This window comes from Dermochelys coriacea, chromosome 8, assembly GCF_009764565.3.
Source record: "Dermochelys coriacea isolate rDerCor1 chromosome 8, rDerCor1.pri.v4, whole genome shotgun sequence".
Classification (NCBI taxonomy): domain Eukaryota; kingdom Metazoa; phylum Chordata; order Testudines; family Dermochelyidae; genus Dermochelys; species Dermochelys coriacea.
Window position 1 is genome coordinate 104,749,039 of NC_050075.1, and position 14,504 is coordinate 104,763,542.

At 41.2% G+C, this 14,504-nt stretch overlaps 1 protein-coding gene across 5 annotated transcripts in view; it reads right to left on the minus strand.

Annotated features, from left to right (window-relative positions):
• The window catches only part of MAST2 (microtubule associated serine/threonine kinase 2), a 401,769-nt gene that overhangs the window by 110,240 nt on the left and 277,025 nt on the right, over positions 1–14,504 (minus strand). For all 5 annotated transcript variants that reach the window (XM_043491345.1, XM_038412329.2, XM_043491346.1 and 2 more), the window contains one exon: positions 14,067–14,158. In XM_043491345.1, the coding sequence (XP_043347280.1) occupies positions 14,067–14,158 (92 nt within the window). The remainder of the gene's footprint in view (positions 1–14,066; positions 14,159–14,504) is intronic.

A 14,504-nucleotide genomic window follows, 5' to 3' on the forward strand; every position in this document is an offset into this window, starting at 1 on the left:
TCAGTCTTGATAATACCAGTACTGGATTGCAGGAAGTATGGAATTGGCTCACATCATGGATGCCGGATCTCAGGGTCTGGGGAAGACGTGCTCTGTACATGTTCATATTGATTGCTGTTTTCTTTGCCGTGTTATTTGTATGCCTTCAATGTTGTAAAATGTGTTATTCGCAGTTATTAGTCCTTAATCGTGGTTACTCAGCTCCTATATAGTGTTAACTGACGTACAAAAAAAAAGGGAGGACTGTTGAGGGAAAAGCTAATATGTGCAGAGCTGGCACCTTTTGGCGCCAGCCACTGTCTGTGCAGCACAGACCGCAGCACATTCGGGGAATCGTTTCAGGCCTTGAAACTGTTGTCCTTCCTGTCTTTGTGGTATGCAAGGCACGTTGTGTAACTGCATGTTCCGTTTTAATGATAAAGTTGTTGACATTCTCAGAACACGAGAAAGCACTCAGCAGAGAGTGGCTGAGGATGGGGTGAGGATGGAATTCATTGGTTAAGGGTGCCGATGCACGAGGGCAGCACGCGATGTCAGATGGTATATAAGCTTTGCATAAACTGTATACAGGGTCCCCTCCTGACTAGCGAGGGGGCACCACGCTCGAGCGTAATACATTAAACACAGACTGGAAACTCTGCAGATCTGGACCTGGTTTTTGGTGCCTCAACCTAAAATCTTGAACCGTGCGTGACCGATCAGGTATAATTCGCAACAGATGGAAGCTGGAGGCATATAGGTAAGTATAGCAGTCAGGTTTCCAGTATAGGGTGGCGTTTACGTGACCATCGCTTATTAGCACAGTCGTGTCCAGGAAATGGACCGCTTGTGTGGATTAGTCTAGGCTGAGGTTGATGGTGGGATGGAAATTGTTGAAATCATGGTGGAATTCCTCAAGGGCTTCTTTTCCATGGGTCCAGATGAAGATGATGTCATCAATGTAGCGCAAGTAGAGTAGGAGCGAAAGGGGACGAGAGGTAAAGAAGCGTTGCTCCGAGTCAGCCATAAAAATGTTGGCATACTGTGGGGCCATGCGAGTACCCATAGCAGTGCCACTGACTTGAAGATATATATTGTCCCCAAATGTGAAATAGTTGTGGGTGAGGACAAAGGTTTGCCGTGACATTATTGGGGATACAGTTCCTGATAGCGTGTAGTCCATCTTTGTGTGGAATGTTGGTGTAGAGGGCTTCTACATCCATAGTGGCCAGGATGGTGTTTTCTGGAAGATCACAGATGGATTGTACTTTCCTCAGGAAGTCAGGGGTGTCTCGAAGATAGCTGGGAGTGCTGGTAGCGTAGGGCCTGAGGAGAGAGTCCACATAGCCGACAATAGCAGACAATCCTGCTATTAGGGTGCCAATGCCTGAGATGATGGGGTGTCCAGGATTTCCAGGTTTATGGATCTTGGGTAGCAAATAGAATACCCCTCGTCGGGGTTCTAGGTATGGGTCTGCACAGATCTGTTCTTGTGCTTTTTCAGGGAGTTTCTTGATCAGATGGTGTAGTTTCTTTCGGTAATCCTCAATGGGATAATGGATATCAAAGATTCTTCTCTTTATATGTGCTTCTACAAACCATTCTCCTATATTAACAAGGAACATGAACCTTCTTTGTCTTGGTTGAGGGTGATGCAAGCAGGATTGTTGCTGACCTAAACAATGCAATTTACAATGCCAACATCATCAAGCATATCATTGGTGTGGAGAGGTAGGGCATTCTATACACACATGTCATACCATTTTAACTATACCAGTTTAGTTAAAGTGGTACAACTCTCTAGTGTGGAACAGTTGTACTGGTATAAAGGTGCTGATATGGGAAGGGAAATAAGTGATATCAACATATGGTGTCTTTATGCCAATAATAAACTGTAATAAACAGTAATAAACTGCATCTACACTAGGGGTTGCATAACTACTTAGGTAAAAAAATCATATCTAACCAAAATAGCTGTACAAAAACTGTAGAACTGACTTTAAAAAGAACTAGATAAATTCATGGAGGATAGGTCCATTAATGGCTATTAGCCAGGATGGGCATGGAGTCCCTAGACTCTGTTTGCCAGAAGCTGGGAATGGGCGACAGGGAATGGATCACTGCAAGATTAACTGTTCTGTTCATTCCCCTCTGGAGTACCCGACATTGGCTGCTGTCAGAAGACAGGATACTGGGCTAAATGGACCTTTGGTCTGACCTAGGATGTTCTTTCTTACGTTCTTAAGAGGGAGTTTTAGACATGTACATGAAGCATAGAGGTGCAGGGGGGAGGGAGATTGGACCAAATGGTCGGAGAGGTAGGTTGGGATAAGGGTTTGTTTTTTTTTAATGGCAGGGACCAGATCATGCTTGTACCAGGGAAAGGAATTTGTGGAGAGAGGTGAGGGACAGGGTAATAAGAGGGGGCAAGGGAAGTTAAGAGGCAGGAAGTTTTAGGTAGGTAGAGCGTCAATCACTCAACTATACATATATCTAAAGTACTGCACATTTTATTCTTTTAAAAATAAACAGAAAGTGGAAAATGGAAAGTCCTTTTTCCAAATACTTAGAAATTTAATTACGAGCTAAAGATCTTCAGTGATATTAAATATATTAATCCAAAATTCACATGTAAATGTGGTCTTTTCTGATACGCACTACTGGTAAACAGAGCTTCAGCCAATGTTTTTAAAAATAGAACTGACATTAATTGAGGGTATTACATACCTAACCAAACCAAAACTTAAGATTTTTGAACATTAAAACGTAAATTACTCTAAAATTCTAATGCTGGAACCAGTTTTTAAAACAAAAACAGGGTTTATAAGTGATTTATCCTTCAGTTTATTGACAGAGGCATAATATTTGAGTGGTGTGCCCATGAAATAGAATTTGAAATGAAAAATGCTTACTAGATTGAGTACATGTCTATGTGCAGTAGAATGTAACATGCAAAACAGTATACATTAATTTATTTGTTCTCTTATTATACTGGATTATTAGAGGATAGTCCATTCTTCTTATTCATATATGAGAGACGTGCTAATTTTATTTAAATTTTTAGCTGAAAAAAATCTAGGAAATCAGCTGAAATATTAGAAAGTGTAAGAATTTAAAATGTATGAACAGCAATCCCTGTGCACATTGCTTAATAACATTCATAGAGGATATGAAATTGATTTTAGATATGGCCTGAAAACTTGATGTGTAGCTTATTATTAAACTAAGCGGGAGTCATGGAATGGTCTCAGAATTAGGGCTCCTCAGCGTGGCAGGCCATTTGTCATTACAGTTATTGCTTTCCAGCTTTGAGGACAGGACTCAAAACACATGAGTTATGCACGGTGTGCAACACGATTGCAGTCTCCGAGGTTTTCAGGCCCTTCAGCCTCCTTGTTGAATATCATGTTTGTGTAGGGCAGGTGCAACTTTAATGAAGTAGTGGCTGTCTGTGGTCAATGAGGGCATTCTGGGACTGCTAAACTTAAAGGATGACTCAGCCACTCTCCCTTTCCCTTGACCATACCCAGGAAATGTAAAGGTTTGTTCCTGTATGTCAAGGTTCCTTCCCCACACTGAACTCTAGGGTACAGATGTGGGGACCTGCATGAAAGACCCCCTAAACTTATTCTTACCAGCTTAGGTTAAAACTTCCCCAAGGTACAAACTTTTACCTTTTGTCCTTGGACCTTATGCTGCCACCACCAAGCGTGTTAAACAAAGAACAGGGAAAGAGCCCACTTGGAGATGTCTTCCCCCCAAGCCCTACACTCCCTTTCCTGGGGTAGGCTTGATAAATCCTCACCAATTTGCATAGGTGAACATAGACCCAAACCCTTGGATCTTAAAAACAATGAAAAAACAATCAGGTTCTTAAAAGAGAATTTTAATTAAAAAAAAAGTAAAAGAAAGACCTCTGTAAAATCAGGATGGTAAATACCTTACAGAGTAGTCAGATTCAAAGCATAGAGAATCCCTGTAGGTAAAACCTTAAGTTATAAAAAGACACAAAAACAGGAATATACATCCCATTCAGCACACCTTATTTTAATCAGCCATGTAAACAAAACAGAATCTAACGCATATCTAACTAGACTGCTTACTAACTCTTTACAGGAGTTCTGACCTGCATTCCTGCTCTGGTCCTGGCAAAAGCATCACACACACACACACACACTGACCCTTTGTCCCTCCCCCCCTCCAGACTTTAAAGCATCTTGTCTCCTCATTGGTCATTTTGGTCAGGTGCCAGCGAGGTTATTTTAGCTTCTTAACCTTTTACAGGTAAAAGGGCTTCCTCTGGCCAGGAGGGATTTTATAGCATTGTATGCAGAAAGGTGGTTACCCTTTGTATACCCTTTATATTTATGACACTATCATTAACATTCTTCAGGTTTCAGAGTAGCAGCCATGTTAGTCTGTATTCGCAAAAACAAAAGGAGGACTTGTGGCACCTTAGAGACTAAAATTTATTTGAGCATAAGCTTTCGTGAGCTACAGCTCACTTCATCGGATGCATTTGGTGGAAAAATTTTCCACCAAATGAATCCGATGAAGTGAGCTGTAGCTCACGAAAGCTTATATTAACATTCTTGTAACAGTGTGTTGATTTATCTAATGAGTAGTCTTTGTAAAAGCACCACTTGAGACAGAGTGAGGAGTCTCAGATCCAATAGCAGCAATTCTAACCCTTGAGCAACAGGAGAATATACCTTTGCTCACAGAATAAATAGGTTTATATCATCTTTGCTGAGTGAGACCAACACACTTCTCTTATTAAAATTCCTTCAACTACAGAAGATGCAGTAGTACTGGGAAATTTTTAAAGGAAAGTAGAAATTCCCCTTCTCCCTGAAGCTTCTGAAAAGCTTCACCCAGATTTGAGTAGAGTAGAAGAACTAATTGCTTTTCATTTTTGAATCAGAAATAACTCACATGGGACCTAATCAAAATTCCAGAGTCTGGATAGAAATATGCCATATAAATCTGAAAATTGGGATACAAAGGAATTAGTGGTACCTCTGTACCAGATTATGCACATTGAAAAGTGTTAGAACACCCACATAGATAATACTGAAATTTGAAAGTCATTACCCAATTTGTTCAGTTACTCAAAATTATTTTGATTATAATTTTAAAGTTTTTAATTATAGTGAAGATTGCTAAAGCTAAAGAAAAATGGGATAAGTCTCCAATTCAGCTATGTTTCATTATTAGGAAACTGGGACTATGGCTACCCTGACCTGCAGTTCATAGTATGGGATATGAATACCAGTGCAAACTCTCCTCTCTGGGCACTACAGACACAAACTAAAAGGTTCTAGTTCACATTAATATAGTCCTGTTTAAAAAATAATTTGACTGCACATGGTTAAATTATTTAAGGAAAGGAAAGACAAATGTGAGTCAAAGCCAGCCTACTAGTATTAAAATGCCTCATTAAATGACACTAGCTTAGTTGGTAAGCTCTACAATGAATTAGAAGAAGAAGACTACTACTAATAAGAAAAGGAGTACCCGTGGCACCTTAGAGACTAACAAATTTATTAGAGCATAAGCTTTCGTGAGCTACAGCTCACTTCATCGGATGCATTTGCTGTAGCTGTAGCTCACGAAAGCTTATGCTCTAATAAATTTGTTAGTCTCTAAGGTGCCACGGGTACTCCTTTTCTTTTTGCAAATACAGACTAACACGGCTGCTACTCTGAAACCTACTACTACTAAGGGTTTTCTCCCCCCAAGCGAAGTGTGAGGTAGTCACACACTTAATATTAGCATAATCAAAGTTACTAGAATAAATATCCCCGCCTTTGATGGGAAAATAGATGCCTGCAGTATTCAAGAAAGTGAAGTGAATGTCAGGATAAGGCCTTGAATAAGTAGAGCTCTACTGCCTGGGGGAAGGAGAAATTATTGAAGCATTTCAAAATCAGCTCATAAATGCAAAATGTAGAATGACTACGTTTCCAGAGAAATTTAAGGAAGCAATTTTTGGTAAAAGGATTTTTTAGCATTGCCTCCCATTGTTCCCAATGAGAGTGAAATCAAGCTGCCCTCAGGGAAGATGACTCCCCCCTCCTCTGTCAGGAAGCAAAGGGGGCACTGAGAAGAGCAGGTGAATGGAGGCAGCAGCAGAAGTTGTTACAAAAGGCAGCCTGTGACTTTAGTCCTTTTGGGAACAATGAGAAATAGAGGACATTTTGAAAAAGGCTGTACTAACTGAGTGTAGCCTGTGGCCTGAGTCCCATTGGGACTATGGGAATGCAACTATTTTAACAAAGGGAAATTCTTCATTAACTTGTCTGCAGGAGAACATTCTGTTTGAGCTTCTGCTAAAGAAGAAACTTTCAGATGTGGAAAATTAATGGAAAAAACTACCATTGATCCTAACAGTCTGTTTTCAAAGACTACCCGTTGCATATGATCTGTCTGCCAATTGTAGATAGACAATGCTTGAGGTGAGATTACTTGGAACCCAAAAAAAGTTGACACGGGGTGCTACATTTCTTAAAGAAATATTAACTAACTTTAAATGGATAACTAACAAGCACATTTACTTGTAAGTTCTCAGAAAATTCATTCAGGAACCTCACTAAAAGCTGCACTTTTGGGAAGAATACTCTGCTCTATTCTTCATAGGTATCAAGAGTATGAATCCCTCCCTTAAGGGCAAAATTCAATTCAGTCTTAATTACGGAGCTGTGACTGGCTTCTCCAGAATGAAGGTTTCATCTTCAAAGCAGATAATCCACCTTCAAGTTATGTATTCTGGGTTTTGCATTCGTTTTGATTTTTTGGGGAGGAAGGTGGTTGTAGTTTCTAATGCAAGGTTCTCTGTTTTGTTGTTTGGTTTGATTTTGCTTTCTGTGGGAATTCAAGGGGTCAGGTGCAACGGGACTGTGACAATACCTGGAATAGAGTAAATGACTATAATGTAGCTATCATTTTGCTGCATAAAATCTTAAACACAAGTCTAATATTACAAAGGTGAGGATTATACATGGTACTAATAAGTCCTGCTATAACATCTGTACTCATATGGTCTTATCACAATTTTCAAAAGGGTTTCTGCATTTTATTTTTCCAATGTGTTTGTTAATTGTTTGTTTGTTAAAAATACACTATTATGTTTCTTGTCGTGACTCCTCTGCCAAAGTTTTACAGTACATTTTAAACAGAAGACTCATTCTACTAATATGAATTTTCAAAAATATGCACAATTGGCCACTGCTAATTATCTGAAGTACTACAGTACTACTGAAGTATTATTGGAATACTCCCTGTATTAGAGAGATCTGACCTTTAACAAACTAGGGTGTAGAGCTAGAAGATTAAATGGAGCACTATGTTAACTACTCAAAATACAGTTTATTAGTAAGATTTTAAATAAATAGTATTTTAAAAGCAAACTATTAACAGTATTTGCAGTTGAAGTTCTCTGGCAATAATATCCATAGATTGTGTCTCACACAGGGGTAGACAAGCAGGCCTTACAACAATACATGGTATTGCACAGAACACCTCTCAGGTGAAACAGCCAATGAAAGTTCCTAGAACAACAGTTTTCAGTGGTTGCTTGCTTTGTAAATAAAACAGAGCCTGAAGCTGATCACAGGGAAGTCACAGCATCCATCATTTCCCTGTTTTACCCTTTAAAAAAAAAAAAAATCACAGAAACCCCCTTCTCTGAACATCAGGAACTTGGTGCTGCATCCTCAAATGATAGGGGAACACCAGTTCAGCTGGTCCCCCTTTATTCTGTTTCATATGTAAGGAAATGCATTTTCCAGCATCAAGGACTGTTAAAATAAAGCTCTTCCTGAATGGATTGTACTATGCCACGCACACTGATCTCATTGGCAAATCCCAGCAAGGGGTACCTTATGGTTCAGGTGTTGAGATGAATTTAATTTTGTGGTGCATGGCACCTAGTAAAATGATTCCTTCTAAGAACCCTTCCTAGCTTGTTTGTATTCCTGTTGGTGTTTAACGTTTGCAAGTGAGATTAGGGAGTGGATATTAGGGAAGAGTTTGTTTTCAGTGCAGTGAAGGCCATTTGAGAATGGTCCTTTTTAATGCTTTGACATTCACTACATGCTTTTTAAACTGTGTAAGTGCATGGGCATGGTTGTCATGTTCAGTTACAATATGAATCAAACAAACATGACAGCCTGACCTCTTCATTCCAAAAGTTGCCTAGAATATTCAAGAGAAATACTTATGACACACACAGAGCTCTAGTATTAATCTGACTTTGTCTACAGATAAACAACTTCTTGGGGAGAAAGGTGACTCTCTTAAGTATTCTACCTTTAGAGAACTCCTATTATCCGGTAATTTCTCCTTTCCCCTACAATCAGTCTTGGAGGTTACAAAGTATATCCTTTTAATTAATAGATTAAATCCAATATGCAACATAGGAACACATATTGGAAAGGATTACTTGAAGTAATTACCCATGACAAACCACTGGTTAGTTACTCCAGTTTCTAGACATCAGTGTGCCACATAGTTCTGGTAAAACGTAGTGTAGGAAAATTTGACATAATGACGAGAAAACTAAGACCAACTTTTCATTTTGGGAGTGGGTTGGGAGAAAGGAGACGGAGGAGAGAATTGAAGTATCTTCTATTATGTGTACACCCACCAACCAAAAAAAAAAAAATTCCTGCCTGTTTTCTGTGATATGGCTACACTTATGTGGACTGTATAGTTTGGGCATGGGTGTAGTTTGGAGGGGGCAAGAGAGGGTTGCCCCCCTCCCCAACTGCAAGCCTCAGGCAGACATAGAATTACACACACACACACACACACACACACACACACACACACACACAGCCCCATTGGTCTGACTAGAGTTGCCCCCCCAAAAAAATATAGACATCAAACTACTCCTATGAGTTTGGGGCCCTCTGTCAGTCAGATAGCAATCAATCGAAACAAAAATATTTATTTCACATTTTCAGGGGCATCTTTTTGTATCTTCTGTGATAGATCCAGGCAAGTTGGGTACCGCAGAGTAGAAGAAGGCAGATATACTGGCCATTGGGTTAACAGTTTTCTGTTCCCTGATTGACCAGAGCAGGGGCTGCTCCAGGCTAATGAGAACACCTGATTCCAATTAACCTGCAAAGCATCAGGTGAGGCCATTAAGCTAATGTGACCACCCGACTCTAATTAAGGCCCCTCTGATAATATAAAAGGGCTCATTCCAGTCAGGCAGAGGGGAGCCAGAGGAGAGGAAGTACAGCTGAAGGGATGGTTAATGAAGACACCCTCAAGTCATTGGTAAGGGAGCCCTAAGGTAAGGGTGAAGAAGGGAAAAGTAGGAGAGCTGTGGGGAAGTGGGCCAGGGAAATGTAGCAACTCTGGCAGTAAAAGGTTGGCTGCCAACAGCTGCTACCATTAGGGTCTCTGGGACAGGACCCGGAGTAGAGGGTGGGCCCAGGTTCCCCCAACCCACCACTACAGAAACACTTCCTGGGAGGGGAAAACAGGCCCCTGTCAGGACAGGAGGCTAAACTGTTTTGGCATAAGGCTGTAGGAGCAACAGAGACTGTGGGAATTCTCTCACCAACCTCCATTGCTGGCTTATGATGAAAAGGGCTCAGTAGATTGTATCCCTGGCCCTAGAGAGAGAAGGGCTACTTGGAGGGTTGCAGTGAGCCTCTGAAGCTAGCATAAAGCGCCTGGAAACGCGGGACCCACGGGGACAAGGTCGGAACTCTGCCACACTTTAGTTGAACACTTCCATAACTAAAATGGAATCATGTAAATCTTAGCATAGGAATATGAGTACTCAGAGTAATGAGCACTGTATAAATAGCTATCACCACCACTATTTCTGTAGAAATATTCTGCGCATGGAGAGTAATCCAAAAAACAAAGAACAGTAAATACATATGGAAGTGGAACTGCTCTGTGGCAAGTTTCTGAGTTGTGACATTTCCAGAACAGTTGGATTTGAGAGTGCTTTCTTTGAGATTCTGCAGCAAGTAGTAAATGCCTTGGTGACTATTTTTATGGCTCTATTAAAATTCAACCTGAAGATCCTGAATTCTTTAAAGGAGAATTTCATTAAAATACTTCACAACAGTCTGTCCATCAATGACTCTGCTTTTAGTGAATCCTGAGATAATAGTGCTAATTCTGTCAAAAATCAACAGGCAGGAGAGGGGTTTTTTTTGTTTGTTTTTTAAAGCTGGATGTCACCCATCCAAGATAAGAGGCCTGGAAACAGAGAAGCAGACGGCTGCTTCCGGCTGAGCTGCTACCAATTTGTAGTTCCTCTTGAGCATTTCCTCAATTTTGTGCATCACAGTGTAGTTAGGGGATACACTGTCTTTCAGTGTAAGGAACTCTGAACATAATGAAAAGAACAGTAAGTTACTTATTTTACAGTAACTCTGGTTCTTCAAGATGTGCTGATTCAGTTCTTGGTGTGCATGCATCCCACGTGCATAAGACTGGATTCTGTTGAATGGCAGCATCCATTGGGGCCAGGCCTGTGCCCCAGCCACCCTCTAAGCTTCCTGCAGCTGGGAGTGCAAGGTGTTGTGAGGCAGTCACAAGGTGCACTCTGTTCCTTTGTCAATAAGAATCCCATAAGAAAGGGCTGTGTCTAAAGAGGATGTATGGTGGGTCATGGAATCGGTGTGAACAACACATCTTGAAAAATCACAGTTGCTGCAGGTTAAGTAACCACTCTCTCTTCTTTGAGCAATCATCCTCACCAATTCCACTCTTGGTGACTGACAAGCAGTCACGCATTCACCTGGAGATGGGCAAGAGAAGTTACTTGAATAAGTGCTGGACTGCCCTACCAAAACTAGCATTTGATCTGTACCCTTGAACTGGGGAATCGAGAGTGGTAAATGTGTGGATTGAGCTCCATGTTGCTGATCCACAACTCTCTGATACAGAGATGCTATTCAAACTGGCTGCAGAGGTTGCTTGAATCCTAGTGAATGAGCCCTAATGTGTCTCTCTTAGCCTAGTTTTAACAAGTCAAAATACAGTCTGAGACCCATTTGGACAGCTTCTGGAACAAGACAGGTTGTCCCGTACTCCTCTCAAACACCAGAGTCTGGGCATTACCTGAATGGCTTGGTCCTAACGACATAAAAAGGACAATGCTCTCCCGACATCCAACGTGGAGAGTGTTGTTTCACTTGGGGCAAAATGTAGCATAAAGAAGAAAACAGGGGGGAGAACTAACTGATTGATATAAGTTGGAGACTACCTTGAGCAGAAACTTTAAGAGTGACTTTATCCTTATGACAGGTTTCAGAGTAGCAGCTGTGTTAGTCTGTATCCGCAAAAAGAAAATAGTACTTGAGGCACCTTAGAGACTAACAAAATTTATCTGAGCATAAGCTTTCGTGAGCTATCCTTATGAAAGACCGTTTATGGAGGGCCCACCCTGAAGACCCAGATCTCCCTTATTCTTCTAGCTGATGTGATGGCTACCAGGAAAGATGTTCTCATAGACATGAGGTAAAGGTGTTAGCCATGGTGCTTTGCACTACTGGAAGGTGTTCCAATACTATAGTGATGAGCGCAATATAAAAACCTATGTAGAACAGAATGTGGGTTGCAGCCATCCCACCCCTTATGCCTTCAACTATGGGAAGCAAGAGGATGGCTGGGACACAGGTGTGGCCCCCACCAACACTGCTATTCAAAAGAATTCAACCTTACACACATGGGCACATGTGCACCAAGAGCAAAATCCATGTTGACAAACACTTGAACATAATATTATAGTAAGGAAGCAGAGACCAAGCATATTGTTTTCAAAATGTTGCTGAAGTCTATTCATGCTCCTTAGCAGGATTATTTTATCCTCTGGAGTTTCCCCACCAGGACAGGGTCAAAATTGTTGTTGATAGCTACCGGTGTGGTGCTCTGCTCTTGTGCGATGATAACAGTCGGCTGCATGCACGTTCCCTCTGTGTGCTGCCCCAGCTCTGCGCAGATCGCTAACACAGCAGAACCCGAGAGAACCCCCAAAACCCACAGACTCTAGTAAGTTATGAAGGCACCTGAGCCAAGTTTGTCGTCAAACAAAGCACAGTAATAGTTCCCTATAGTATCTACAGGGCATACTACGAATGTGTGCCCCCGGCAACGGACACAGCGCAGTCAGTGGCGGGACACTCCACTGCCTCTTAGGCTGGACAAAGAAGTGTGCTCCCAGACCTACTTTTATACAGTTGCAGGACAGATTACTCATCATAGGTCAAACGAATCTATCTATCATGTTATCCTTTTGACCCTGTCTTTAAGATGCACCTGCCTGTTCCTTGTTATGTCTGTGGAGTGTTCTGATGCCGTCTTGCCGCAAGTTCCTCTCATTAGCACTTATGTGTGTGCACATGTTTCTAACAACCTTTTCCTGCCAACTTCTGTGAGTGGGACCTCCCTCTGGCTCACAGCCAGGCTTTGCTTAACACTGCCTGGAAGCATTTTGGTTCAGGCTTCAAGCCTCAGACTGGGCTTCTGATACAAGTTTGTTTCATGGCCTCCTCTTACTAGAAAAACCAACTCGTCAGAGTAGACTCACAAGGCTCTCTCACGGTCACCTTTTCCAGAAAAGGAGACATCCTTTTCATTTTTTGTCTGTGGCTGGGGATTGGAATTGCAGTATCTTGGATACTTGTTGGATCAGGAATATCTAATACTTGGAAGGTGCCTTCATATTTTCCTCCCTTCTAAGGTGAGGGCTATTTTCTCAGGTTTTCTAGGTCCTTGGAAATGTTCCACAGAAGGAACCAAAGACAGGAGGCATCTGGGCTCTGTAGCAGCTGCAAAGGTTGGCCTGCTATGATTCAAAGAGAAAGTTCACCTGCCAACCAAGAAGGCTCTCCAATGGGAAGGGAGACTGGTATGCACAGTAAAGGCATGTTCAGTACAGACAGCAGGACACCTAGAGCCTCACTCCCCTTCTGCCTTCCCATTATGAAACATTTTAAAACTTGCAACTGCTACAATAGAAACTGTAATTAAAACTACCCACAAACAACAGACCGAAAACAATACTGATGTCGCAATCTATAGCTGCCAGAAACACAAATGAGACAGCTACGACCAGGAAAACAGATGCTGTTAGTAAAAGAAAGACACTGTACCAAAAGTTTCAGAGCAAACAAGAAATCTCCCTTGGGCTTGGCAATAGCGAAGTGGAAACAAACTTTAAAATCTATACTACAAAGAAACATTATTACTCCAAGGAATGTGATCTCTGGCATGCCAAGCAGTATTAGCCAGTATCTCCTATTGTTACTATGAAGGGATATTACAAGAAAGTTCAAAAAAGCATTACATTTTATTCAAATTATTTCACTTGTAACACTTTTACTAATTTAGTCATCTTTAAACAGCAACAGTGGCCACCTTTTAAAAAGTTACCTTTTGTTGACAGTCTCCATGCAGTCATATGGGAGATGACACTATTTCTAACTGCGTGGCATCTTCTGGATGCCCTCTGCCAGACTGGTTTATAACCCTATACAGAGCCCAAAATCCCAAGCTGCTGCTAGTATATGTAGATTCAGTTAGCTAGTAGTCCCCTTTGTCTTACATTTCTTTTGGGGACAATAGGGGATTAGGGTGATAAGGGCTAGTGTTTAAGGGGTAAGTTCTCCAGCAGGATTGATGGAGAATAAGATGGAGGACTGGAGCACTTGGAATGAGAGGTCATTCCATGTACGAAGAAGGCAGGATGAAGGGAACGGGAGCCCAGGCCTTCTTTACGTTTCAGAGACTAAACTCAACTTTTATTAAATTGTTGTTTTGTTTATATCTAAAAAAAATAGTACCCGCTCAATATGGCCAAATCATTTACAGTGTCAGAGGAGGGCACAGATACCATGGTGATGAGTGAGGCACAAACATCTAGTTAGAAGTGAAAGATGCTATCCCCTTAGTGAAGTTAAGAAAACGAATTAATGAATCTCACGTAATTTTTTTAATTCAGTTCTGAATAGCTTATTTGCCTTATAAATATAAATGGACTCAGTCAATGGTAATGAATAATGAAGTAATTTTACTAATGATTCCCATATAAAACACAGTTCCCTGGTTACCTGTATGCCCAAGGAGCGGGGAGTGTGGTCGTGGGAGTGTTGGAGATGTGCTGGATGTTACAATCAAGCTCTTCCTGTTGCTCGTCCGACAACTGAAATGAAATGAAACAATGATGAGGAACCATTTTAAACAAAGGACCACGGTATTTTTAGGAAGAACCAGCAAGATTTCTTATTGCTGACAAGGATCACATTTTCTCATGTACTGAATTCTGAAGTTGGGTCTGCAGATGAAGTGAGCTGTAGCTCAAGAAAGCTTATGCTCAAATAAATTGTTAGTCTCTAAGGTGCAACAAGTACTTCTTTTCTTTTTGCGGATGCAAGTACACAGGGCTAAAAGTTATTAGGTCAACAACAGGATTTTATAATACACTGTAGAAGTGATATTCATGCATTCTGTGTTGCATGCTATTTGGATCAGTGAATATAGTTTCCCAC